At 44.4% G+C, this 21,389-nt stretch overlaps 1 protein-coding gene across 4 annotated transcripts in view; it reads right to left on the bottom strand.

Moving 5' to 3' along the window:
• LOC6564678 (optomotor-blind protein) overlaps positions 1 to 21,389 on the bottom strand; it is a 71,326-nt gene that overhangs the window by 38,051 nt on the left and 11,886 nt on the right. For 3 of the 4 annotated variants that reach the window (XM_043216275.1, XM_043216276.1, XM_043216277.1), the window contains exons 2-3: positions 4,424 to 4,537; positions 4,175 to 4,337 (exon numbers count right to left, since the gene is read on the bottom strand). In XM_043216275.1, the coding sequence (XP_043072210.1) occupies positions 4,175 to 4,337; positions 4,424 to 4,537 (277 nt within the window). The remainder of the gene's footprint in view (positions 1 to 4,174; positions 4,338 to 4,423; positions 4,538 to 21,389) is intronic. The other variant, XM_043216278.1, reaches the window with a different exon arrangement.

Genomic DNA, 21,389 nt, shown 5'->3' with positions numbered 1-21,389 from the left:
ATAAGATAAGAAATCAGACATTTATAGGCACACACTGATGCACTAAGGGACTAAGGGGACGGACGGGCGGACGGGCGGACGGACGGACGGATGGGCTAGTTAAATAGCTTGAACATTTACAGTGAGCAACAACAACAACAAAATGAATAAGAGCAACGAGAGAACAACATCATCATCATCATCATAATCAGTAAGAGGGATAGCGTCATCGTAAATAGCTCAGGGGTTAGGACTGCTCGAGGGGTTAGGCCCGTCGGGGGTTGCATTTTTTGGCAAGAGGATCTGTTTCGGCTGCAGCTCTACGCAGCAGCCGTTTTCTCATTGTATACCTTTCAAATTCACAAATACACAGAAGTTGGCACAATTAATGGATTGTTGTTAAGTTTACCAATACTAATAGACGCATGCAACCTGGAGTAGGGTTGAAAAACAGCGACTGAAAAATTACGATGTAGAAAACACTCTCAATGCGAAGAGAGTGAAACTAACCCAATACGTTGTTTCATTTTCGAGACTAAAAAAAGATTATAACAATATGTAAGACACAGTTTATTATAGTTCATGATGAAGGAGCAAAACAAATGATAAATGTAACTAACTAGCTAGCTAGCAAAAAATATCACAGATTTCAAGCTGAAGTTCAATTTAAACTACAGATATTTGCACTTTCTACGTTTTTTCAAGTTAGTTAGTTCGAAAGCAGGTCCTTCAACTGTTTATGATCGACGGAAGACTGAAGAGCTGTAATCTACAATTTAAATTTGATGAATTTAAGGAGATAGTTTTTCTTTCAGTATTTTATTCGGATTATTTTGATGAAATTGCGTCACAGAAACGACTTTTGAAATTAATGAAAAATCTTATTTGGTCGTCAATCAAAGAAAACTCAATAAGAGTTCAATTTCTGACCAAAATGCAGTTGAAAACTATATACGTGCATACAAACGTATAGTAAATGTTTTGAATAAGTTTAAGTCGTTCACTCACTCACTTAATTGGTCTCATATTTGCAAAATCGAACCAAAGATAACCAGAGAACCACAAGCCACGGGGGCCGTTGTCAACTTCAAAGCAGCCTTTCAAGTTGTATTTCGGGCAACACCTAACCGGCTAACAGGCAGATGCGGAGATGCGGAGAAGGCGAAGGCGAAGGCGAATGCGAAGGCTACGACTACCTGCCTGAACTGACTATGACAGATAAATTGGCCATATCCCATATCTCAGTACACAACCATTCACACACACACACACACACACACACTCATGAAAGTTTGCGGGACGCCTTTGATTTTCTAAACGAATTGTTTCAAGACAAGCCACAGGAGAAACGACTGCGCTGATGTTGGCCAGCAAAGTGGAAGCGGAGTCGGTGGGGTAGGTGAGGGCGGCACACAAGGATTGGAAAAGGCTTGTCAGGACATGTGAGCTTCAATTAATTTGATTTGCGTTAAAAGGCTGCGCAATGCCTACGCCCGGAAATGCGGAAATGGAACTCCACTTCAGTTTATTTGTCAACCTGCCTGTGATAGAATTTTTTGCGCTTGGCCTGCTGTGCAAGGGCGACGACGGTCATGGCATGGCTGAACGGGCACAGGACACGGGACGAGCCATGGCCACTGCAGATGCCATTTTGAAGATGGCCAACTATGCTTTGAACTATGATGAAACTAATGCAAGCAGACGACACACACACACACACACACACACATATATATGAGGCGCATACCAAAAAGGTCCTCAACAAGGACCGTCGTTGCGTTACCGCTTGTGTCGTTAGGTCCTTGGACTCGCACCGGCACTTGACAACGTCTCGGACCAGTTTGAAGTGGGGTGGCCGTCGAGGTCAGGGGTTTTGGTTTAATTGGCAAAAGCTTTTCACCAGCTTCAGCTTCAGCTTCAGCTTCAGCTTCAATTGAACGCATTAGGCGACACCTCAGACACCAAATGCAGAGTGTGCCCGAGTGCCGTTCAGATGACGGAAGGCGGTTTGTGTGCAACCCACCCCAAATGCGGTTTATTTCAATATTTTAGGGTTGCGATTGCCACAATATGGCCGACAAAGCACATACACACACACACACACACACAATGTGAGGGCAGAGAGGGGCGTTTTAAAACGCGCGCGTTTTATATATATTTCGATATATATATTTGTATTTCCGACCTGAGCTAAGTGCATTTCAATGTAATATCGAGGCAAGTCGGGCGGCTGACTAATAAGCATGCAAGCAAGCTCCGATATATGCAATTAATAGGTGTAAGGGTGGAGCAGTGTGGAGGCCGGAGTATGCGCTAGGGGATGGACTGTGGAGTTGGGCTTACTTACTGTTGTTTTGACACGCAGCCAGCGGGTATGGATACGGGACACGGGACACGGGACACAGGGCATAGGACAAAGGACAGAGGACAAAGGACAACAGAATATGGAGGCCATCGTATTGTCGTCCGTGTGACCTTAGCTCTGTCTTCGCCTGTCGCCTGACCGCAAATAGCGTTAAATTATAGATTTGAGCGTACTCTCTGAGAGCAACAACAGCTGTTGGAGCACTCTTGCTGTGGTTACGCATACGATGCCGGGAGCACCCAACTTAGCCACAAAAGTCTTCAAGGGGGGAACACACGCAGCGCTTTGTGTCGGCGCGCAGCGTTTGAACTAAGCGAAATTAATGGCCAACACAGGCTACTTAGCGGAGACCGCGGACGAGGCTGAGGCGGAGGCCCACGCACACAACGCCGGAGACGACGACGATGTTGTTGTTGTTGTCGATGTAGCCCTTATGGCAGTCGGTGATGTCTGTGCCGCTTGTTCGGTGTGCGATTTATGACTTGGCATGCAAAGAGGCAGGCAACCAGTGCAAGCAACAAGAACCACACAGAACCACTGTAAGCTGGTTAGGGTGGAGTGGGCGCGGGGGCATTTGAGGGGGCAGCAGACATGACAAAACTGCATGGCGCCCGCCAGCGTCGTCGCTGAGACTGCAACGGCAACGGCAACGGCGCGGTGGCGCAACGGGTGGGCAAAAAAAAAAAAAAGAGGAAAAAAACTGCGACGGCAACGGCGCTGATCAATAAAAAATGAAAATTTTGCGCAGCAGTTGATGAAATTTACGCGATCGGCGTCGGCAAAGTTCAAAAGCTTCGGCCTTGGCGGATGGACAAACTGGCCACCAGGCAGCACCACCGACCAGCAGAACACCACCATGAAAAAGCCACGCCGCCAATTTGTTGGCGCTCGCGCCCACTGCCCAAGAAATGAATGGAAACGAAAGTTGTCGTTGTCGTCGTCGTCGTCATCGTCATCGTCGTCATAGATGCCGCAACCGTCTCCGTCTCCGTCTGCGTCTTCGTCTTTGGGTCTTATCCGTGGTAGCGTCTGCTGCTGCCGGCTGCCGACTGCCGGCTGCGTGTGAGAAGTTTTAGATAAGGCCGCGCGCTGCTTGGCTGCCATACTTCAAAGTGCAGACGCGGGTAACGCTTAAGCGTTGGCTGGCTACGCAAATTTGCATTGATAAGCCAAGTGCATGTATGGATGAGTCGGACGCCCGAGCGCAGGGACTCGGAGTGTTAGGTGCCGCCCAGCTTCCTCTTTGATAAATGCATACATACATATCTATATCAAAATATATATATATATATATTTATACACGTACATGTACATGTATACGCCAGCCAGATATAGTTTGATAATGTTCGCTTTGAAGTCAACAGCAGCCGCATGGCATTAGCGCGTGAGCTGCACGCATCTAGCAGCTCGCAGCTGGCAGCTGGCAGTGACTTAGAGCAGTACCCAGCGATGGGTAGCCAGTTTAGGCCAATGATATTTCACACAGTGCTGCCAATAAATGGGCAGGAATTAGCTTAAAATCATGAAGAACTCGCTCTTCTTAAAGTGCTTACTAGAGTGAAAACTGGATTATTCACATATATATATATATATATAGATGAACTATCAACGATATAGAAATTGCATGGGACCTTTGCAAAAAATGCACATTCACAGCACACACACACACACACACTCACAGACTTGGTCAAAATGCACCTATGACAAATCATGATGAAGGAAACGTGTCAAGTTTTGAACAGTTACGCTTAGATTTCGGTTATTGAATATGGTTACATTTTGGAGCATCTAGGTCTTAAATAACTAATGCGGTAAACAAAGAAGACGTACAGTACTTACAAATCCATGTTTATCACTAATATTGTTGGTCAATTTTAATTTGTGAAATGAAACAACTTTTTGCATCCATTGCTCACCCGTTGTGGGCGAATCTGGATGGATGTACATGCGTTTTGGCATTTCAGGATCCGCTTTACCAGCGACCATCCAGCGACTGCAAATAAAGATTACATTATTAATGAGTGCCATCCGAGTTTGATGTTAAAAACACACACACACAAATACACACACAGAACTTACCTATTATGAAATTTATAACGATAATCATCCGCCGCAACGATATCCAGTAGCAGTATGTATTTAGCCTTGGCATCCAGACCCGAAACACGAAATTTCATTTGCGGAAACATTTGTCTGCAAGCACAAAAAGAGATGGTCAGTAAGTAAGTGACTGAAGCAGATTGAGTGTGTGAGAGAGAGAGAGAGAGAGAGACAGAGAGAGAGAGAGAGATGAAGAGACAGAGGCAGAGGAAGATAAGGCACAAGTCATTTTGGCTGGGTAATCAAATAAAACATTAATCAGAGCGGCATAAAGCCTAAACGCTGCAGCGGTTCTCAGGCAGCCCACCAGCAAACCAACAAATTCCAACGTTAACCGAGTAAGAGAGCGAGACAGAGACAGCTGAGAGAGGTAGACGGGAGAAGCGGGCGTTGGCAATAAGACGTGTATTCAGGCACACACACACACACACACTCAATAATCATCATCATCATTATCAGTGCCAGTAGAAAAGCAAACAAAACCAAAAACTGCGATCAGTTGTGGAGTCGCAGAGTCGCAGAGTCGCGGAGCCAGGTTATCAAGTGGCGCCAAGCCGCAAATTGTTTCCAGCTCCAGACTCCCATTCGAGTCGAGTCGAGTCGAGTCGAGGCGAATTCAAATTGGCGCTGGCGCTCTTTTGTGGTCCTCTTGTTGATTAGCCTTAGTCCATGTTGTGGCTGGCCATCCATGTTGGTGGCAATGTGCAAACTCGAAAATTACATGGGGCCACAAAACAACAAGCAGGCCAAGCCGTGGAACACCAACCAACACGCCAGGCGATCAGTGACCACAGCTCCGGCCCAACTCACTCTGGCTCTGGCTCTGGTTACCCACCCAAGGAAAGGGCTGCACCCTCACACACATAGACACACACACACACACATATACTCAGACACACACAAATATGAAAATTATAAGTTTAAGTAGCAATCACTCAATCGCTGCGACTGCGCCTCAACAAACGAGCGCCAGAGCCTACAGCTGCATGTTGCTCTGTCTCTGTCTCCCTGGCACTCTGCCTGCCTCTCCTTTGCTGCTGCTCTGCATCCAGTTCGAGCGCCAGCGCCTGTTGCCTGTTGCCTGTGCCTGCTCCTGCGCCTCATGAATCAAATTTAACGAACGTCTTGTTCATGTTCACAGATCATCATCAGCTGCGCCTGCATTTTGATAAAAACCAACAAAAAGGCCCCCAAACAAGCCCGGGCCAACAAGCAGGCAGGCAGGCAGGCAAGCAGTCAGGCAAACAGCTAACAAGCTGACTGATGTCTGACTGCCTAAATGACTAACTGACAAACGGACAGACTGACGGACTGACAGACTGAGGGACTGTCGAACGGATGGAGGCCTGGATGCAGCGATGTTTCTATTTAGAGAGCAGCTAACATGAACTGGGCAGTGGCTATGGCTCTGGCTGAAACTGAGGCTGAGGCTGAGGCTGATGCTGAGACTGAGACCAGCAGCAGCAAGTGGCAGAACGAATTCGAGCAACAACAAGTCAAAGATGAGACAGTGGGGTATGCACGACTAACAAATTATCTGTATATGTACCTATAGCATTGTAGGCTTATTAAAACTTTGCTAATAGCAAAACGACATATATGTAACTATATACTAAAAATCATGACTTGAGCATTATTCCTAAAATTCCAAATTGAAAAGGAAAAGTGCGAGTGATTGAAGCTAATTCCCGCTGTTCAGTAAAATATATATGTGTGAATGGTTCTTGGGTGTTTTTGTTGCCTTTATTTTGGGCATTATTTTTGCAATTTAATTTGTACAGGGTATGAGCAGTCGCCAAGTCAAGTCCATCTGGTGCTTCGGGACCTCCAACTCCGACTCCAAAAACCAAAAACGCAGGCAGCCAGCTCACGTCTTCAGCCTCCTTTGCCCCTGCCCCACCCACCTTCTGCTCTTCTCACTGCCTTTTTCGACTGCAAATTATTTTTTATTTGCTTGCCAGGCAACAAGACTGAGCCACAGTCTGAGACTGCGACGGCAACTGCGACTGAGGCCGTGGCACGTCTGCCTGGTTAGTTGGGCTCCTTTTGGCTGCGTATCGTTTTGTTGCTTTTCTTTTTCGTTGTTGTTGATTTTTTTTTTGTTGCTCCTTTTTTTATTTCATTTTTTTTTTTTTTTTTGGTTTTTGTGTTGTTGTCTTAACTGAATAGCTCGTTAACATTATTGAGCACTTGGCGCCAGTTGTTGGCAGCTTGTTATGGCCATGGCCAGAACCACAGCCAGAGACGAAGTCGCGCCGCATAGAGCCCCATAGCCGCAAGCGCCAACTGGAGCCAAGTTTTGCTTGGCCCCAAACAAATCGGCCCACCACACGCGCAACCATCCCTTCCTCGACCTCCCTCTCTTTGTCTCTCTCTCTCTCTCTCTCTCTCTTGCTGACCCGCCCTCTCTCTTTCTCACTCTCTCCCGCTTTTTGCGTGTGGGACCTCCTCTCTTATGTGTGTGTGTGAGTGTGTAGCTCGAACTGTGCTCGACAACAAAACGATTTGCTCTCGTTTGTGTTTGCGACTTTCGAAGATGAAGCTGAATCTGAAGCTGGAGCTGAAGCTGGATCTGGAGCTGGAGCTGTAGCTGTAGCTGTAGCTTTTAGCTGCCAGCCATGCACTTCTTCTTTTTCATCTTCTCGCTGCTGCTGCTTCTTCATCAACTCGACGTTGTTGTTGTTGTTGTTGTTGTTGCTGGTCAGCTCCTGAGCTTCGTGCAAATCGTTACGTGTAAAAGTTGCACCTTTTGACCGAAAGTTGTTTGTTTTTTGTTTTTTCTTCGGCTTTGCAAGAGCCCCCACACATTATTAATATTGTTTTTGTTTTTGTTCTTTGGACTGCGCGCAGCTAATTCAATTTCCTCATATGCTCTCGACCGCTCTTTAGCTGTTTTTATTGCCCAGCAATAACAAACAACAACGAGCTGTTAATGTGTCTTGAAAGTGTTTTGGAAGGCTACTTGGACTCGTACCAACGCCGGTCTGAGCCCATAATTAAGCCTAATTAAGCCGACTGTCTTAGTCTCTGTGTGTGTCTGTGTGTGTGTGTGTGTGTGTGTGTGTGTGTGTGGGATGAGTAAGTGCAGAGTAACAGCGACACCTCATGCAGTACACACACACACACACACACACACAGATACATACATACATACATACGGACAGACAGACAGACACAACTACCTCTCATCGATGTTCGCGTCCCTATTGAGGTTAATGGCTAATCAATTAGCCCTGGCTTCGAATAGTTGGGCCCGGCCACTGTGCGTCCTTTTTTTGTGTTTATTTTTTTTTTTTTCCTGTCACATTTTTGTCCTGAGTAAAATAAATGCTTCAGCGATTGAGTTGTAATTGTCATTTCAACTCAAGCAGCGAGATAACGACGGCGTTACAGATAATGAAAATGCTGCCCGAATTACGTAATGGGTCAAAAACAGCAGGAGAATGCCATATAAAATACTTAGGGTCATTGTATTTGCGACTGAAACAGAGAGAGAGAGCGAGAGAGAGAGCGAGAGAGAGAGAGAGAGAGAGAGACACCCACTAATGTGAGACACATGCTCAATTTCTAGCTCTAAACTGAACGGAAGAAAGAAAGCTGATCGTTAGTTGGAAACATTCAAATGTTATTTTTGCGAAGCTTTTCAGTTCGTTTAATTAACTAAATGAATAAAGTAATAAGATCATGGCAAAGATCACACAAATGTGGTAAAAATGTTAATATAATTATATATATGTATATATTTTCAGTTAGCTGTTAACCCCCTTTTGAGATCGCATCAAGTTGTCGCGATGATGTTGGACTTCGATGCTCGATGTGGCAGAAGGGCTGTCTAGCTAACTGATGGAACTAAACGGTGTCTATTGGAGGCACCTGTGCGCGTCGCTGATTGTCGCATGGAGGTCGAAAGGTTGCCGCTCTTCCTGGCTGCCATAGAAGCGTCAATTGTCAATGCTTTATCTGTTGGTCAAATCAGACGGCAGCAGCCCGAACAAAAAAAAAAAGACCAAGATGCAGCCGCAGACTTCAACAGCTGTGAGCAGAGCTGTGTGTGTGTGTGTGTGTGTGTGTGTGGAACACGCACGTAAAACAAAGGCTCAAAACCGAGTGGCTTGCAAAACGCAGTCGCCATCCGTCCATCCGTCCGTTCGTCGGTCCGTTTGTCTGTCCGCTCGCGACGTTCCGTTTGCCGACGGTTTGTCAACAAGCGCGGCGATTAAAGTAGCACCTGCAACCATCAAAGGTACCGGCAATGATGTCAACAACAACAACAACAACAACAACAACAGCAGCAGCAGCAGCAGCAGCAGCAGCAGCAACGGCTGTTGACAGTTCTCCTTTGTGACAACAAAATTGTTGTCGAGTTTTGTTTTTTTAGTTTTGTTTTTCAGGCTGTTTGGTTTTCTTGCTGCTGCTGCTGCTGCTGCTGCTGCTGCTGCTGTTGTTTTTGTTGTTGTTGTTGGATGGCGAGGGAGCGCTTTAATCTTTTTGGGCAAGTTTGTCAACACATTTTGGACGGGCATTGCATTTGCCGATAACTATCGATAACTTAATAGGGGTGCATATATTTAACATGAAAATTACAATGCTTTACATTTGACTAAACAAAAAAAGAAAGAATGAAAGGACGAACGAGAAAAAAATGAAAAGGACGAGCAGCAGATGTTGGCATTTAATTTGAATTTTATTGAATTTTATTGAATTGCAATTGCATGCAAATTATTGTTGTAGTCAACACGATAACCCCCAACAGTCTCCCATCCTTGGCCCCCACCTGATCGCCGCAACCCTTTTTGCAAAATTTATTTGACAAATTTCTGAGTTGCAGTTGCAGCGCCAGTCAATGTCAGCGCCAGCAGCAGCTGCATCCATAAGGGCTAATTACCCACAGACAGACACAGTCAGTTGAGGATCACAGGTTGCACAGGTCAGCGGACAGGGGCTGGCAGGGGCTGGTAGCTGGGCAGCAAGATACCAAATTAGTTAAACCAATAAACTGACAGCGGCCGCTTACGTCTGGTTATATGCCATATTTCAAGTCTATATAATAATAAAACAATTTATGAAGGCATAACAACAGCCCCTGCCCCAAAAAAAAAAAAAAAACACACACACACACACTCACAAACACACAGAAAAGAAACCAGCATGCAGCAGAAGACGTCCTACCTCTGACCCTGCCACTGCCCCGCGCTGGCTGTCAGTTAGCGGCAACGCCCACAAGCGTCTCAGCGAGTCGCATTCACAATCGCTGTCGCTGTCGCAGTCGCAGTCGCAGTCAGAGCCCAGAGCTCGTTGTGGCTCAAAATGAATGGCCATGTCATTAAGCGGGCTCGAACCCAGAGAGAGGGACTGAGGGCGGAGACAGCGAAACCCGCTGCGCTGATGCCTTAACAAAAACAAAAAAAAAAACGCAAAAAAAAAAAACAAAAATACCAAAAACAACAATAACAAGAACAGTCCTGTTGTCAGTGTAGAAGCTTGTGTGGCGCTAGGATTGAGTGCTCATCTGTCTGAGGCACTGTGGGAATTCCAGAGTCGAGACCCGTCTCCCAACTCAACATAAATATCTTTCGATATATAAATCAAATCGCATGTAATTACAATTTAGGCGCTTAATTGCGGAAAATGCGTGAAAAGAGCTCAACGAAAATGCTCGTTAATTTAAGAAAATGGACCAAATTCGAATAACAAACGTTCTTACTTGATGCGGTACGAAATAATACTTTTGAAACTGCCAACACAACAATAAAAAACAATCAAGTATTTTATTAATCAAAATTAAATGCAAGACTTCCTTATGACTAAGCCAGGAGATCCAAAAGCGATTTTGAACTTTTCGTTTTCCCGGCACAGAGACAAAACACCTAAGAAAAGTACAATGCCCGCTGTCAAAAGAGTGTGTAGAGCATCTAAAATATAACGCCAATGCTTATCAGAGTCTGGAGAGACGATAAGAGTTTTGAACGCGGCTAAAGGCGGGGATGCATTCCACAGCGGCAGCTGTCAACAACAGAGTCTAACGGGCGATCGTGTCTGGTGGCAGGTTCAAGCGTCGACGCACATAACTCAGCGAGTCGTTGCCGCAAGTGCTTGATAAGTACGAAGCGCAGTTCCTCTCCATCCTCTCTCCACCCACCGACTTCTGCCTAATATGGTTCTCTCTCGTTCTCTCTTGGGGAGCTGGGTTTAATCTGTAATCCAGTCCAATGTCTTGGTAGATACTCAGTGTGCAGTTCTCGAAACCCCGCTCGAAGTGGTTTGTTGTTTAACTTAATTGTTATGAATTGAAATGCAGTTGTCGCCACGATAAGCTGTGACATTATAGTGAAGCTATTTGGATGGAATGGTGATAGAAGTGCACATGGAAATGGTAAGGAGGAGTCGGGTGGCCACAGGTCATGAGTTGTTGTTGGCATGAGGTCTGCGCGCCTGTTCGACTTTGGGTGTTGATTTATGTGGCATTTGTTGTGTCAGTTCTGTGGCAAACCGAAAACGGCATTAAGATCTATGTGTTTTCTTCTCAATGATTTATTGTTTAAGAGATAACTGTTGCAAGAGATATATTGTCAAGATGTTTAAACAAATAAAAATAAACTAGGATATTTTTCACATATAATGATTTATTTTCAGCGCTGCATAAAACCAAATCACCTTTCGACAGACTATTAACATACATATATACATCTATCTTTTTTTTAAGAAAACTTAATCAGTATTTTATTTAATACATATGCACCTCATTGAATACATATCTATACTCATCTTAAATAAGACTTCAACATTTTGAGAAACAAAATAATATTAGAAACTACGCTTATCTTTTAGTCTATAATAATTCGAAATATTTTCGATTCAATCTCTTTCCCCCTCAATTTCAGGTAGACTCCATGCCTTTATATATGTATATATATTCATTATGTATTCGACAGAGACTAAAACGCAAAATATATTATTATTATTATCCGAACTTTATTTACAATTTGTACTCATAAATAATATGAAATCTATTTGGGTTACCATCTGCAATTTAATAAATCCATCTAATCGCATCTTTCCAATCGTAATAAATATGCAAATAAATACAGTTAATTAAAAACTTACAATCAATTTATAACATTTCATCTAAAAAAAAAAAATCCCATTATAAACGCCGTAAAACTATTAATAGCCATTAATTGAAAATCCACTTTCCACAGACGACTATTTGGCAAGATATGAAAGATTTACAACATTTTGCTGGAATAATATTCTAATTTTTGGCTAATTGGCTATTTACATGGGCGCCACAACTTACCAAATTCCACCCACCACCAGTCGAGTCCCACAAACTCGTATCCGAATCCGAGCAACTCAAATGGCCGTCGCTTTTGTTTGTTTGTTTGTTTGTTTGTTTGTTTGTTTGATTGTTTATTGTCGTTGTTGTTGTTGTTGTTGTTGTTGTTGTTGTCGTTGATGTTTTCTTTTCGTTTTCTGGGTTTTATTTTTTGTCATAATTGCTCATAATTGCGGCTGCTGTCAAGCACACACACACACACACACACACACACACACCCAAACACACACATGCACACACAGGCACACACATGCACACACAGGCACACACGCACACACATGCTCATTCACGCACACACTGACTCACATGCACATATGTACGCCATTTTTGCTCAGCATTTTGGCCGTCGTCGCCATCATTTTCGGTCAATTGACACAGACAAACAAAACACACGACGGCAACGTCGGCAGATTGCACACCCTGGCCTCGGACATCTGGACAGCTGGACACAGTTGGGCAGCCCAACTCTGCCCTCACCTCACCTCACCTCACTTCATCCCCCCCTCACACTCACTTTCTCACTCTGCTTAAACCAAAGGCCTGCCCGCACACAAAAAAAAAAAAAGAACAAAAAGAAAAAAACATTCTGCACACATTCCTTGCTCTCTCGCTCTCGTTCTCGCTCTGGCACAGTTGACGGTCGCACGCAGTTCATTTGGGCTGCATGCGGACAGGCACATTTGCGAAAGCGAGATAGCATACACCCCCGCAAAACAGTTTTATTTGGTGCTTTTGTCTCTCTGCTGTTTGCGTGCACTGCGTATGTGTATGTATGGGTGTGTATGGGTGTGTATGGGCGTGTGTGTGTTGGCACTTTGCTTTGTTTGCTAGTATGTGCTTTGCTTAATTTTTGCTGCGCTGCTGGTCAGTTGCTGTTCTTATTGTTGCTTGTCCTGTCCTGTGCCCTGCGATCGCTCTTTCTCGCTCTCTCTCGCTCTCTCTCTCACTCTGTCACTCTGTTGAGCACATATGTTTGCTCATTTCACTACACTTGTCATGCCGTCGACGGCGAAGGCGACTGCGACTGCGACGGCGGCGACGCTGTCTCGTTTGCATGCAAAGCAACGCACGGCTGCTGCTGTTCTTGTTGTTGGTTTTTTTATATATTTTTTTTATGTTGCTTAATTTTGATTTTGATTTGCAAGTTTCGTTGTTTTTATTGTTGTTTTGTTTGCTTTTTGTTGTAGTTGTTTTGTTCAACCCGTTTTTCTTTTGTTTTGCATGCGCATTTGCCGCCTTTTTATGCTACTTGTCGCTTATTTACATCAATTTATTAATTTATTTATTCCATCTCTCTCTCTCTCTCTCTCTCTCTTTTTGTCTCTCTTGCTATCTATCTCGCTTGCACACACATGCTGTTTAATATGCATGCCGCTGGCTGCTTGTGTTGTGTGATTTTTCGCACAATCAAAGGCCGCGACAGCAACAACAACAACAGCAAACAAAAAACAATTTAGTTGCGATTTTTTATTTCAATTGTTGCTGCTATTATTATTATTATTATGTATTTTTTTTATAACTCTTTTCAATTTATGGCACACGCAAAAATTAAATTGGAGTTGACAAACATACAAAACAGATAGAAACAAATTAATGAAACAATAATAAATAAGCATCATATTTGAATTGTTTATACGCTGTTCACTGAAGCGTGTATGCAAAACATATATATATATATATATATATATATATAAATATAAATATATACATCTAGATATTTAATATATTTGTCAATAGAATAATGATTTTATTTTAATATGAATTTCGTTAATCGGATTAAACTCTATAGAGCTATTTAGATAACTCGATAACTTTCACTTGCTGCCTCTTCGAATCATTAACTCAATTGCAGCCGCATTTTCTCTTGCTCGTTGCACATTGACATTCGTAAACGTTTTGCCATAGCTTGGCAATGGAACAAAATCCGTACATAGATCGATGAGTCACATCAAAACTGAACGAATTACTGAAAAACATTCATGTTTCGCTTATTTCACATGTACAACATTGGAGCATGCCTCAAGCGGTAAGCAATTATACCTGGCTTCTTAGCACGGCCGCAAGAGGATGCGACTCTCAGTGCTAAGTGGCTCAATGTATTGACAAGTGGATGCAAGCAATACAAAAGTATATTTGAAAAGAAAAAACCTATTCATTCCGCTGCGCATGTCAAAATAGTCCAGAAGCATATATATATATATATATGTATAGAGAGAGAGATAAAGATAGGGAGACACAAAGATAGATACAAAGATATATACATAAGTAGTGTGGGGGTTGGGAAGACGGTGACTGGGTGACTGGCAGGGAAGGTGCATTTTGGGCCGCTATTTAAATATTTATTGCCACGATTTAAATATGCTTCTTGGTCAGCAGCACCAGCAAAAGACAGTGTGTGAGTGTGTGCGGGTGGAGGGTGAAGTGTGGAGTGTTGGGGGTGGACTCGTTTTGCTTTTCTTATTTTTAATTAAATTGTGCGTCAAATGTTTTCAGCTCGCTGATTTGCGCTCTGCTCTCAACAGTGGGTGGGTCTTGGTGGTGGTGGTCGTGGTGGTGGTGCTGTTGGAGCGAGGAGTTTTTGTGTGTTAGGGGTTAGGGTTGTGGTTGGGGGTTGTAGTGTGGGCGTGGTTACTGCGTGTCGGCGCGCTGTCAATGTTTGCTTGGCAAAGTGTAAGTAATTTATGCGCATTTAGCGCTTAAGTGAGCTTAAAGCAAAGCTAAAGATAAAGAAACGCTTAAGAAACCAAATGGGCGTGCCAAGAGGGCGGCGGTGGAGGCGGGGGCTGCGAATTGGAGTGTTCTGTGTGCAAAGCAGACACAAATTTAATTTAAATATAAATAGCAACGGCACAATTGTGTATAAATACCACCAAAATAAGTAAAAGAGCTCTTCTCTTGAATTCAATTCAGTTATCACAATTTGTGGCTGACCACGCCTTCATTTTGAGGGGTGTATGTGGTGGGGGTCGAGGGGCGCGCCCACACATTTAATGTCTAAATTATGCTGCGTGGATCATTAACGCTCTCTGTTTGCTTAGCCAAATGCTGGCAATGACGACGACGACGACGACGACGATGATGATGATGATGATGATGATATTGATGATGATGATGATGGGGAAAGGGCCCCCTAATCAGCTTTGGATGCACACAGCCGCACATCCGTTTAAAACGATCAACAAGAAGGCCAACTTGATCGACGAGAGGGGAGGGTGGTGGGGAGGAGAGATCAGAGTCAGCTCGGAGTCAGCATCAGTATCAGCAGTAGGACCGAGGACATGGCTGTGGCTAATAACAGTCATCACACACGTCAGACACTCATAAATCCTCAAAGTCAACAAGGCAGCTGATCGACCGGTGAGGGGGCAGAGGGGTGGTTGGGTGAGGAGCGGAAAAACAGGCAACTAACGAGACTAGAAGCACAGCAGAGACAGACACAGACAAAGGGAGGCCAGAGAGAGAGAGGGAGAGAGAGAGAGGGGTAGAGAAGACAACAAAACAATCAGATTCTAAACGAGCTGCGTTTCAAAGTTGTTAACAAGACCAGCAATGCAAATGCGAGGGTGCGGGGTGTAAGGTGTGTGTGTGTGTGTGCGGGGGGGTTGAGAATGATGCTGCTCAGAGCTACAGAAACTTTTCTAATGTCCCACACACAGTGGGACCAGGCATCAGTCGTGTACCAACTGCCCACAGAGCCCGAAGAATACAACTTGTTGTTGTTGTTCTTGTTGTTGACTGCAATATCGAAACTTCAGGTAGGGCTCTCCATTCATGGGTGGTGTATCTTGTGGTGCATTGGCCAATGTGGTGCCATGGCCAATGCCAATGCCAATGCCAATGCCAATGCATGTTTATAAGCATAATTCTTATTTATGATCGAGCGGCGATAAGACTCGCCAGACTTGCCAGGCTCTCGACTCTCGATCCTCGACTCGGGACTCATTCGTTGCTTGTTGTTTAAATAAATCAAATCAACACGATTCGCAGAACTCTCGTGCAAACCGCGCGTCTCCGTTCGCCGTTTTGGCTGATAAGGCCGCAGACGCAGCGACAACGTTACCAAAATCGACAAACAGCCAACATACTCACTCGCCTGCCATTTAACCCAAAACAGATAGTCAGCTGCCGAAGGGGCAGAGCATTTGCCTGGCACCTGTTGCGAACATTGGCTCCAGCCTCAGCTCCAGCTTCAGCTCCAGCTTGAGATTATTGCTTGCAGCAATGCAAAGCAACTCAGCGTGGAAGAAGTGGCCAAAAAGTTGCTGTAGCTCCTCGCATCATTTTAATGCTGATCACATACAAGGCGATATGTATATATATGTATATATATATATATATGCGATGCTACAAATTGGACCGCGTTTTAAATGATTAGTCTTATTTGAAGAACAAATTCAACTTTTGAAGATTGCTTTAGCTTTGATTTTCAATCGAGTTACCTAAGAAGCTCATAAAGAGTTTATCCCTAGAAAAATAACTGTTAGAAACTGGAAAACTACGAAAGGAAAGAATTAACGAGCCTAAAATCTCCTTCGCAGTGCAAGTAATAATGTGGAAAAGAAACATTCTACAAATATTAGTTGAGTTCTGTTGATTTTCGTTAGCTTTGACATATTACATATAAATCGATGTATTCCACAACTTAAGCCTAACTTCTGAGTATGTTTTAGTATGTACATACATACGTACATACGTACATAAACTATGTGTTTTTTGAGTTGTTAGGCACTGCTGGCGCTTTGGGCTCGTTACCTGCCGCATTGCGTGCCTCGTCAGTGGCGTCAGTTGTGTTCAAGGACTCGTCTGTGGCACGAGATCTCCGGCTGACGACGCTTGTTGTGACTTGTGAGTTGTGAGCTGTGAGCTGTTAGCTGTCATAAGGCCTAAAAGGACGAAACGCCAGCGAACAGGCTCTACACGCATATTTCTTGCGGTTGCCGGTAGTCTGAATAAGGCAGCAACAGCAACAGCAACAGTAACAAGAACAACAACAACAACCACAACAACAACAATGACAGCAACTTACAACTGCTGCCGTTTTTGTGCCTTTGGTGGGACTTTCTTGCCCAAAGCCAAAGTCTACAAAAGGTGTTGACCAAACAACAGCAGCAACAGAAGCAACAACAAAAACAACTGGCATTATACACAAGGGGCAATCGGGTGCACGCGGCCTTAACAAGAACAGCAACAGCAACGGCAACAGTCCGATGAAGAGGAAGCAGAAGACAACAGCCAAGTAGAAGAAGAGCAGAGGCAAAACAACAGCAACTTGTAGTCGAACACGCTGCTTCTGCTGCTGCTGCTGCTGCTGGTGCTGGTGCTGGTGCTGGTGTTGCTGGCTGAGAAAAGAAGGTGTCTGGGCACCGGTCCGGTCCCAGCCCCGATGTCGATGCCGATGCCGATGCCAATGCCAATGCCAGAGTCAGAGAGTCGAAGTCCGTTGTTGGCCTGGTTAGCGCATAAAAAACGTTATAAATAACACGCTCGAGCATTTAACGCGCCAAACATGTGTTCCACTGTCCAATTTGTGGTATGTTTACTTTTCATCAGCCAACGGCACGGGCACCAGTCAGCGGTGATCGGGGGACGGGTTACGGGCACGGTGGAGTGGAAGTGGGGTGTGGAGACAACGTGTTAATCGGACTATCGACAAACAGAAAACAACACACTTATTCGATCTGCAGCCAACTCACAGATACTTTTAATTTTTGCAATTAGCTAGCCAATCTTCCATTTAAAGCCGTGATTGCGTAGCTCCAACTTGTGGCATCTAGCCAGGTTGCCTCGAGCTTTAAGCTCAGGTTTTAATGTCTTACGAAAGCTGCTAGAAGATGACAGAAGGAAGCATTTTAAAGCCCAGTTAGTTGACTGTAGATTTAGACTAAAAATAAAGCTAAGCTACAAAAGCTTCTCAATATTGTCCTGCTAAAAAAAAAACAAAGAGCAAATTAAACGAATGCAACTTGGACAGATCGCAAGATTTGACTCGCTTTGGGCTCTGTCTAGAAAATAACATAAGAAACTAAGTAATAGCCATTTGTCTGTTCTTTTAAACGAGCTGCGTTTCAGCTTGAAGCTCTGCTCGAAAAGCTTCCCCAAAAACAGCTGATCCTGCTGACGATAATATGGTCCAACGATTGGGGCGACGACAGGCAAACAAGGCAAAAGCCCAGCGGCTCATGATAATAAAATGCAGATACGAATGTCAGCAAATGCAGAAGGGGACCCGCGAAGGACGGGGGCAGTCAACTGATGGATGCTTCTTGGGTAGAGCACCGCCTGAATGGACAAAGCAAACAAGCCGAGAAGAAGAAGAGGAAACAGCAGCAGCAACAGCACCACCACTACCACCATCACTACCACTACCACCACCAAATGAAAAGGTAGCAGCAGACAAGACAACAACGTGAAATGCGAACGTGAATGCGATTGTAAATGTGAATGTGAATGTGGCTTACCTGGCGCTCCAGGCCCATTATTGAACGATCACCGGCATCAGCAGCGGCAGCAGCAGCAGAAGCTGATGCCGAAGCTGAAGCTGAAGCAGAAGCAGCCACAAAAACAAACAAACAAACAAACAAGCAAAGAAAGCAAGCAAGGGAAAAGGGAACAGGGAACAGGGTAGCATGTTTGCTTGCTGGCGCATAAGGATGAGGGTTGCTGCATCGATCGTGTAGGGACGCCAAAGGGCAAAGAGGGGCACGCAGAGGGACAGCTGACCGGCTTATAAATAAGAAGAAAACTCAACAAAGCGTCGATATTGTTGTCCCTGCTGGCAGCGAACAAAGCGGCCCAAGACAGGACATGCCGCACAACACAGGCCGCTATGAAAGGCCGGCAACGAAAGGAGCGAACAAACAAACGAGAGCGAGTGCGACTACGAGTGCGAATCACATTCGATTGGACCCGAAACCTAGAGACGTGAGGCTGCAGAAAGTGCGGCTTGCTTGCCACTTTTACTTTGTTCTGCGATTTGCAACCGACGAGAGAGTGAGAGAGAGAAAGGGGATATTAGGCGCCGAAGCAGCCGAACAGGTTCAGCGAGAAGAATGAACGAGAGACACTGAGAGAGAGAGAGAGAGAGGGTCGGCCATAAGTGTGGGCTAAGCAAATAAATTAATTGTGCTAAGTCCCTTACAGTGTACATACATATATATATATATATATATATATATATATATATATACATTCGCATGAGTTTTGTTTTGTTTGACCTTAGTCAGCTAATTTCCTGTACGCTTGTCATAATTAGCGAGTGGTTTGCACAACGATCCCAGACAAAGATATATTGAGTATTGAGAGTAGCATTAGTGACAATCAACAAATGGCGAGGTTAGCATAAAGGCCAACTTCATTCAACGGAATCAATGGCTAACGCAAAGAGTGCCAAATGCCGAGATCTGCACAAAATAAAAGTTATTCAAATAGAAGCAGGAGAACGATTGAAAAGATCGAGTAGCGATTAACTGATCAAGCAACGAGTCAAACTTAAATCATAACTTGTTACCTTAAAACTGCATATTTGTGATTCTTACCTACTCACTTTCCCCCTCTCTCTCTCTCTCCCTCTCTCTCTCTCTTGCGTTCTTTCTTTCTTTCTCTTTAAGTCGCTGTTGATTGCACACTTGCACTTCCGCTGTTGTTGTTGTTGTTGTTCTTGCTTGGCAGTGACGTTGTTGCTGTTGCTGTTGGTGTTTGTGTTGGTGTTGCTGCAGTCGCTGTCGTTGCAACAAAATAGCAATTGACAAATTATGGCCAACTAGAAGTAATTACATACGACGAGGTGCGCACACACACGCACAACCAGAGACACAGCGGACACGAAGACAGCAGAATAACGAGTTCTCAGCGCGTTAATAGTACAAATAATCAACGAGTGCAGCAACGGCAACAAAAAGAACAACAACAGCAACACTGTCGACACTAAACATACACTTTATATTAATTGTTTTTTATTAACACGGTCGCTGTTGCTGCTGCTGCTGTTGTAATGCTCTTTTTATTTTTTTTTTATTGTACTTGCGCCTAGGCCACAGCTGAGATTCATTAATAATTCAAAAAATTGCACATGGCCGGCGGCAGCGCAGTCGCAGCGTGTAATCGAGTTGTTAACTCAAAGTGACAACGAACGGGGCGGCAGCGACAACAATTAAATGCAGTCAACACACGATCGCACCAAATGCAACACAGCCAAAGAGAGTGAGACCCAGAGAAACTTGTCGCTCTGCTTGCTGCAGTTGCTGCTGCTGCTGTTACTGCTGCTGCTGCTGTTGCTGTTGCTGTTTGCTGTTTTCTGTTGTTGTGGTTGCCATTGCAATTGCATTAATGAAATCAACACTTGCTGTGGCAGGCAGCAGCTGAGACGCGATGCAAGCACGCAAGCCAGCTGTGATTGCTGTTGTTGTTTTTGTTCTTGTTTGTATTGTTGTTGTTGTTGCTGTTGCCGTTGCTGTTGTTCTTGTTGCTGAGCTTTTTTAGCGCTGCTTTAGCCGCTAAAATATATTTCGCGCCTTTGTTGCTTAACAATTAAAATCAACAACAACAACAGCAACAAATGCTTAACTTCACACTCAATTAACACGATGCAGCCAAACAAAAAAACAACAACAGCAACAACAACAGCAACAACAACAGCAACAACAAAGCAAACACGTACAAAAATAAAGCGAGCAAAATTCAAACTTTTCAAACTTTTGTTGCAGCTGCATTTTGTTCATTTTTTGAGCGCACCACCCACACCCACACACACACACACACACACACATTAAGCTTTTGTTTGCCGTTAATTGAGTGCACAAACACACACATGCGCGCAAAGAGAGAGAGAGAGGGGGAGAGAGGGAAGGTCGGCAGTAGACGCATGTAAAATAAAGGGCGTAAAGCTTAAAACTACAATTTGCAGCAACAGCAGCAGCAGTGGCAGCAGCAGTGGCAGCAGCAGCTGAGTCCAAGTAGTTTTTCAGCTAAAGCTAAAGTTAACCGGTATGAATGAAAACTGATAGCGCACGTCATTGACACCTACAACAGCCAGCAGCAGCAGCACTGGATGCGGCAGCGACGCAGCGTCAGTCGACTACACGAGCCACACACACACACACGCACACACACGCACGCACACACGCACACGAGCGCCGTGCTGTGGGTGGAAGAAGCAGGCGGCAATTGAGTTGAGTTTGAGAGTTAGACTTGAAGTTAAACTGGTGCGAGACGCAGCAGAAGCTTAGCTTCGCTCTCTCTCTCTCTCTCTCGCTATCTCACTCTTCTAAATGTCGTAAGTTGTTCTTGTTTTGCGTGCGTGCGTGCGTAATTGCTTTTATCGTGCAGTTGTGTTCCTTTTTTTATTGTGTTCTTCTTCTCCACTCGTTCGCTCTTGGTTTAATTTCCTTTGGTTGTTGTTGCTCGTGCTGCTGCTGCTGCTTCTGCTGCTGATTCGTGTTAATTTCAATGCAACGTTTTTCCGAGGTGCTACATAAATTTGATAATTTTATTTCCCAGAAAAAATGAATTTTTATTCATAAATTTCGAAGTGACTACATAAATTTGTGTGTGTTACCAAAAACGTAATCTCAGTTGTTGCTGTTGCTGTTGCTGTTGTTGCTGCTGTTACTG

The sequence above is a fragment of the Drosophila grimshawi genome, unplaced genomic scaffold (genome assembly GCF_018153295.1).
Source record: "Drosophila grimshawi isolate 15287-2541.00 unplaced genomic scaffold, ASM1815329v1 contig_848, whole genome shotgun sequence".
In the NCBI taxonomy this organism is placed as follows: Eukaryota; Metazoa; Arthropoda; class Insecta; order Diptera; family Drosophilidae; genus Drosophila; species Drosophila grimshawi.
Note: the sequence above shows the minus strand (reverse complement) of the source record. Positions and strands in the feature narration are given on the sequence as shown.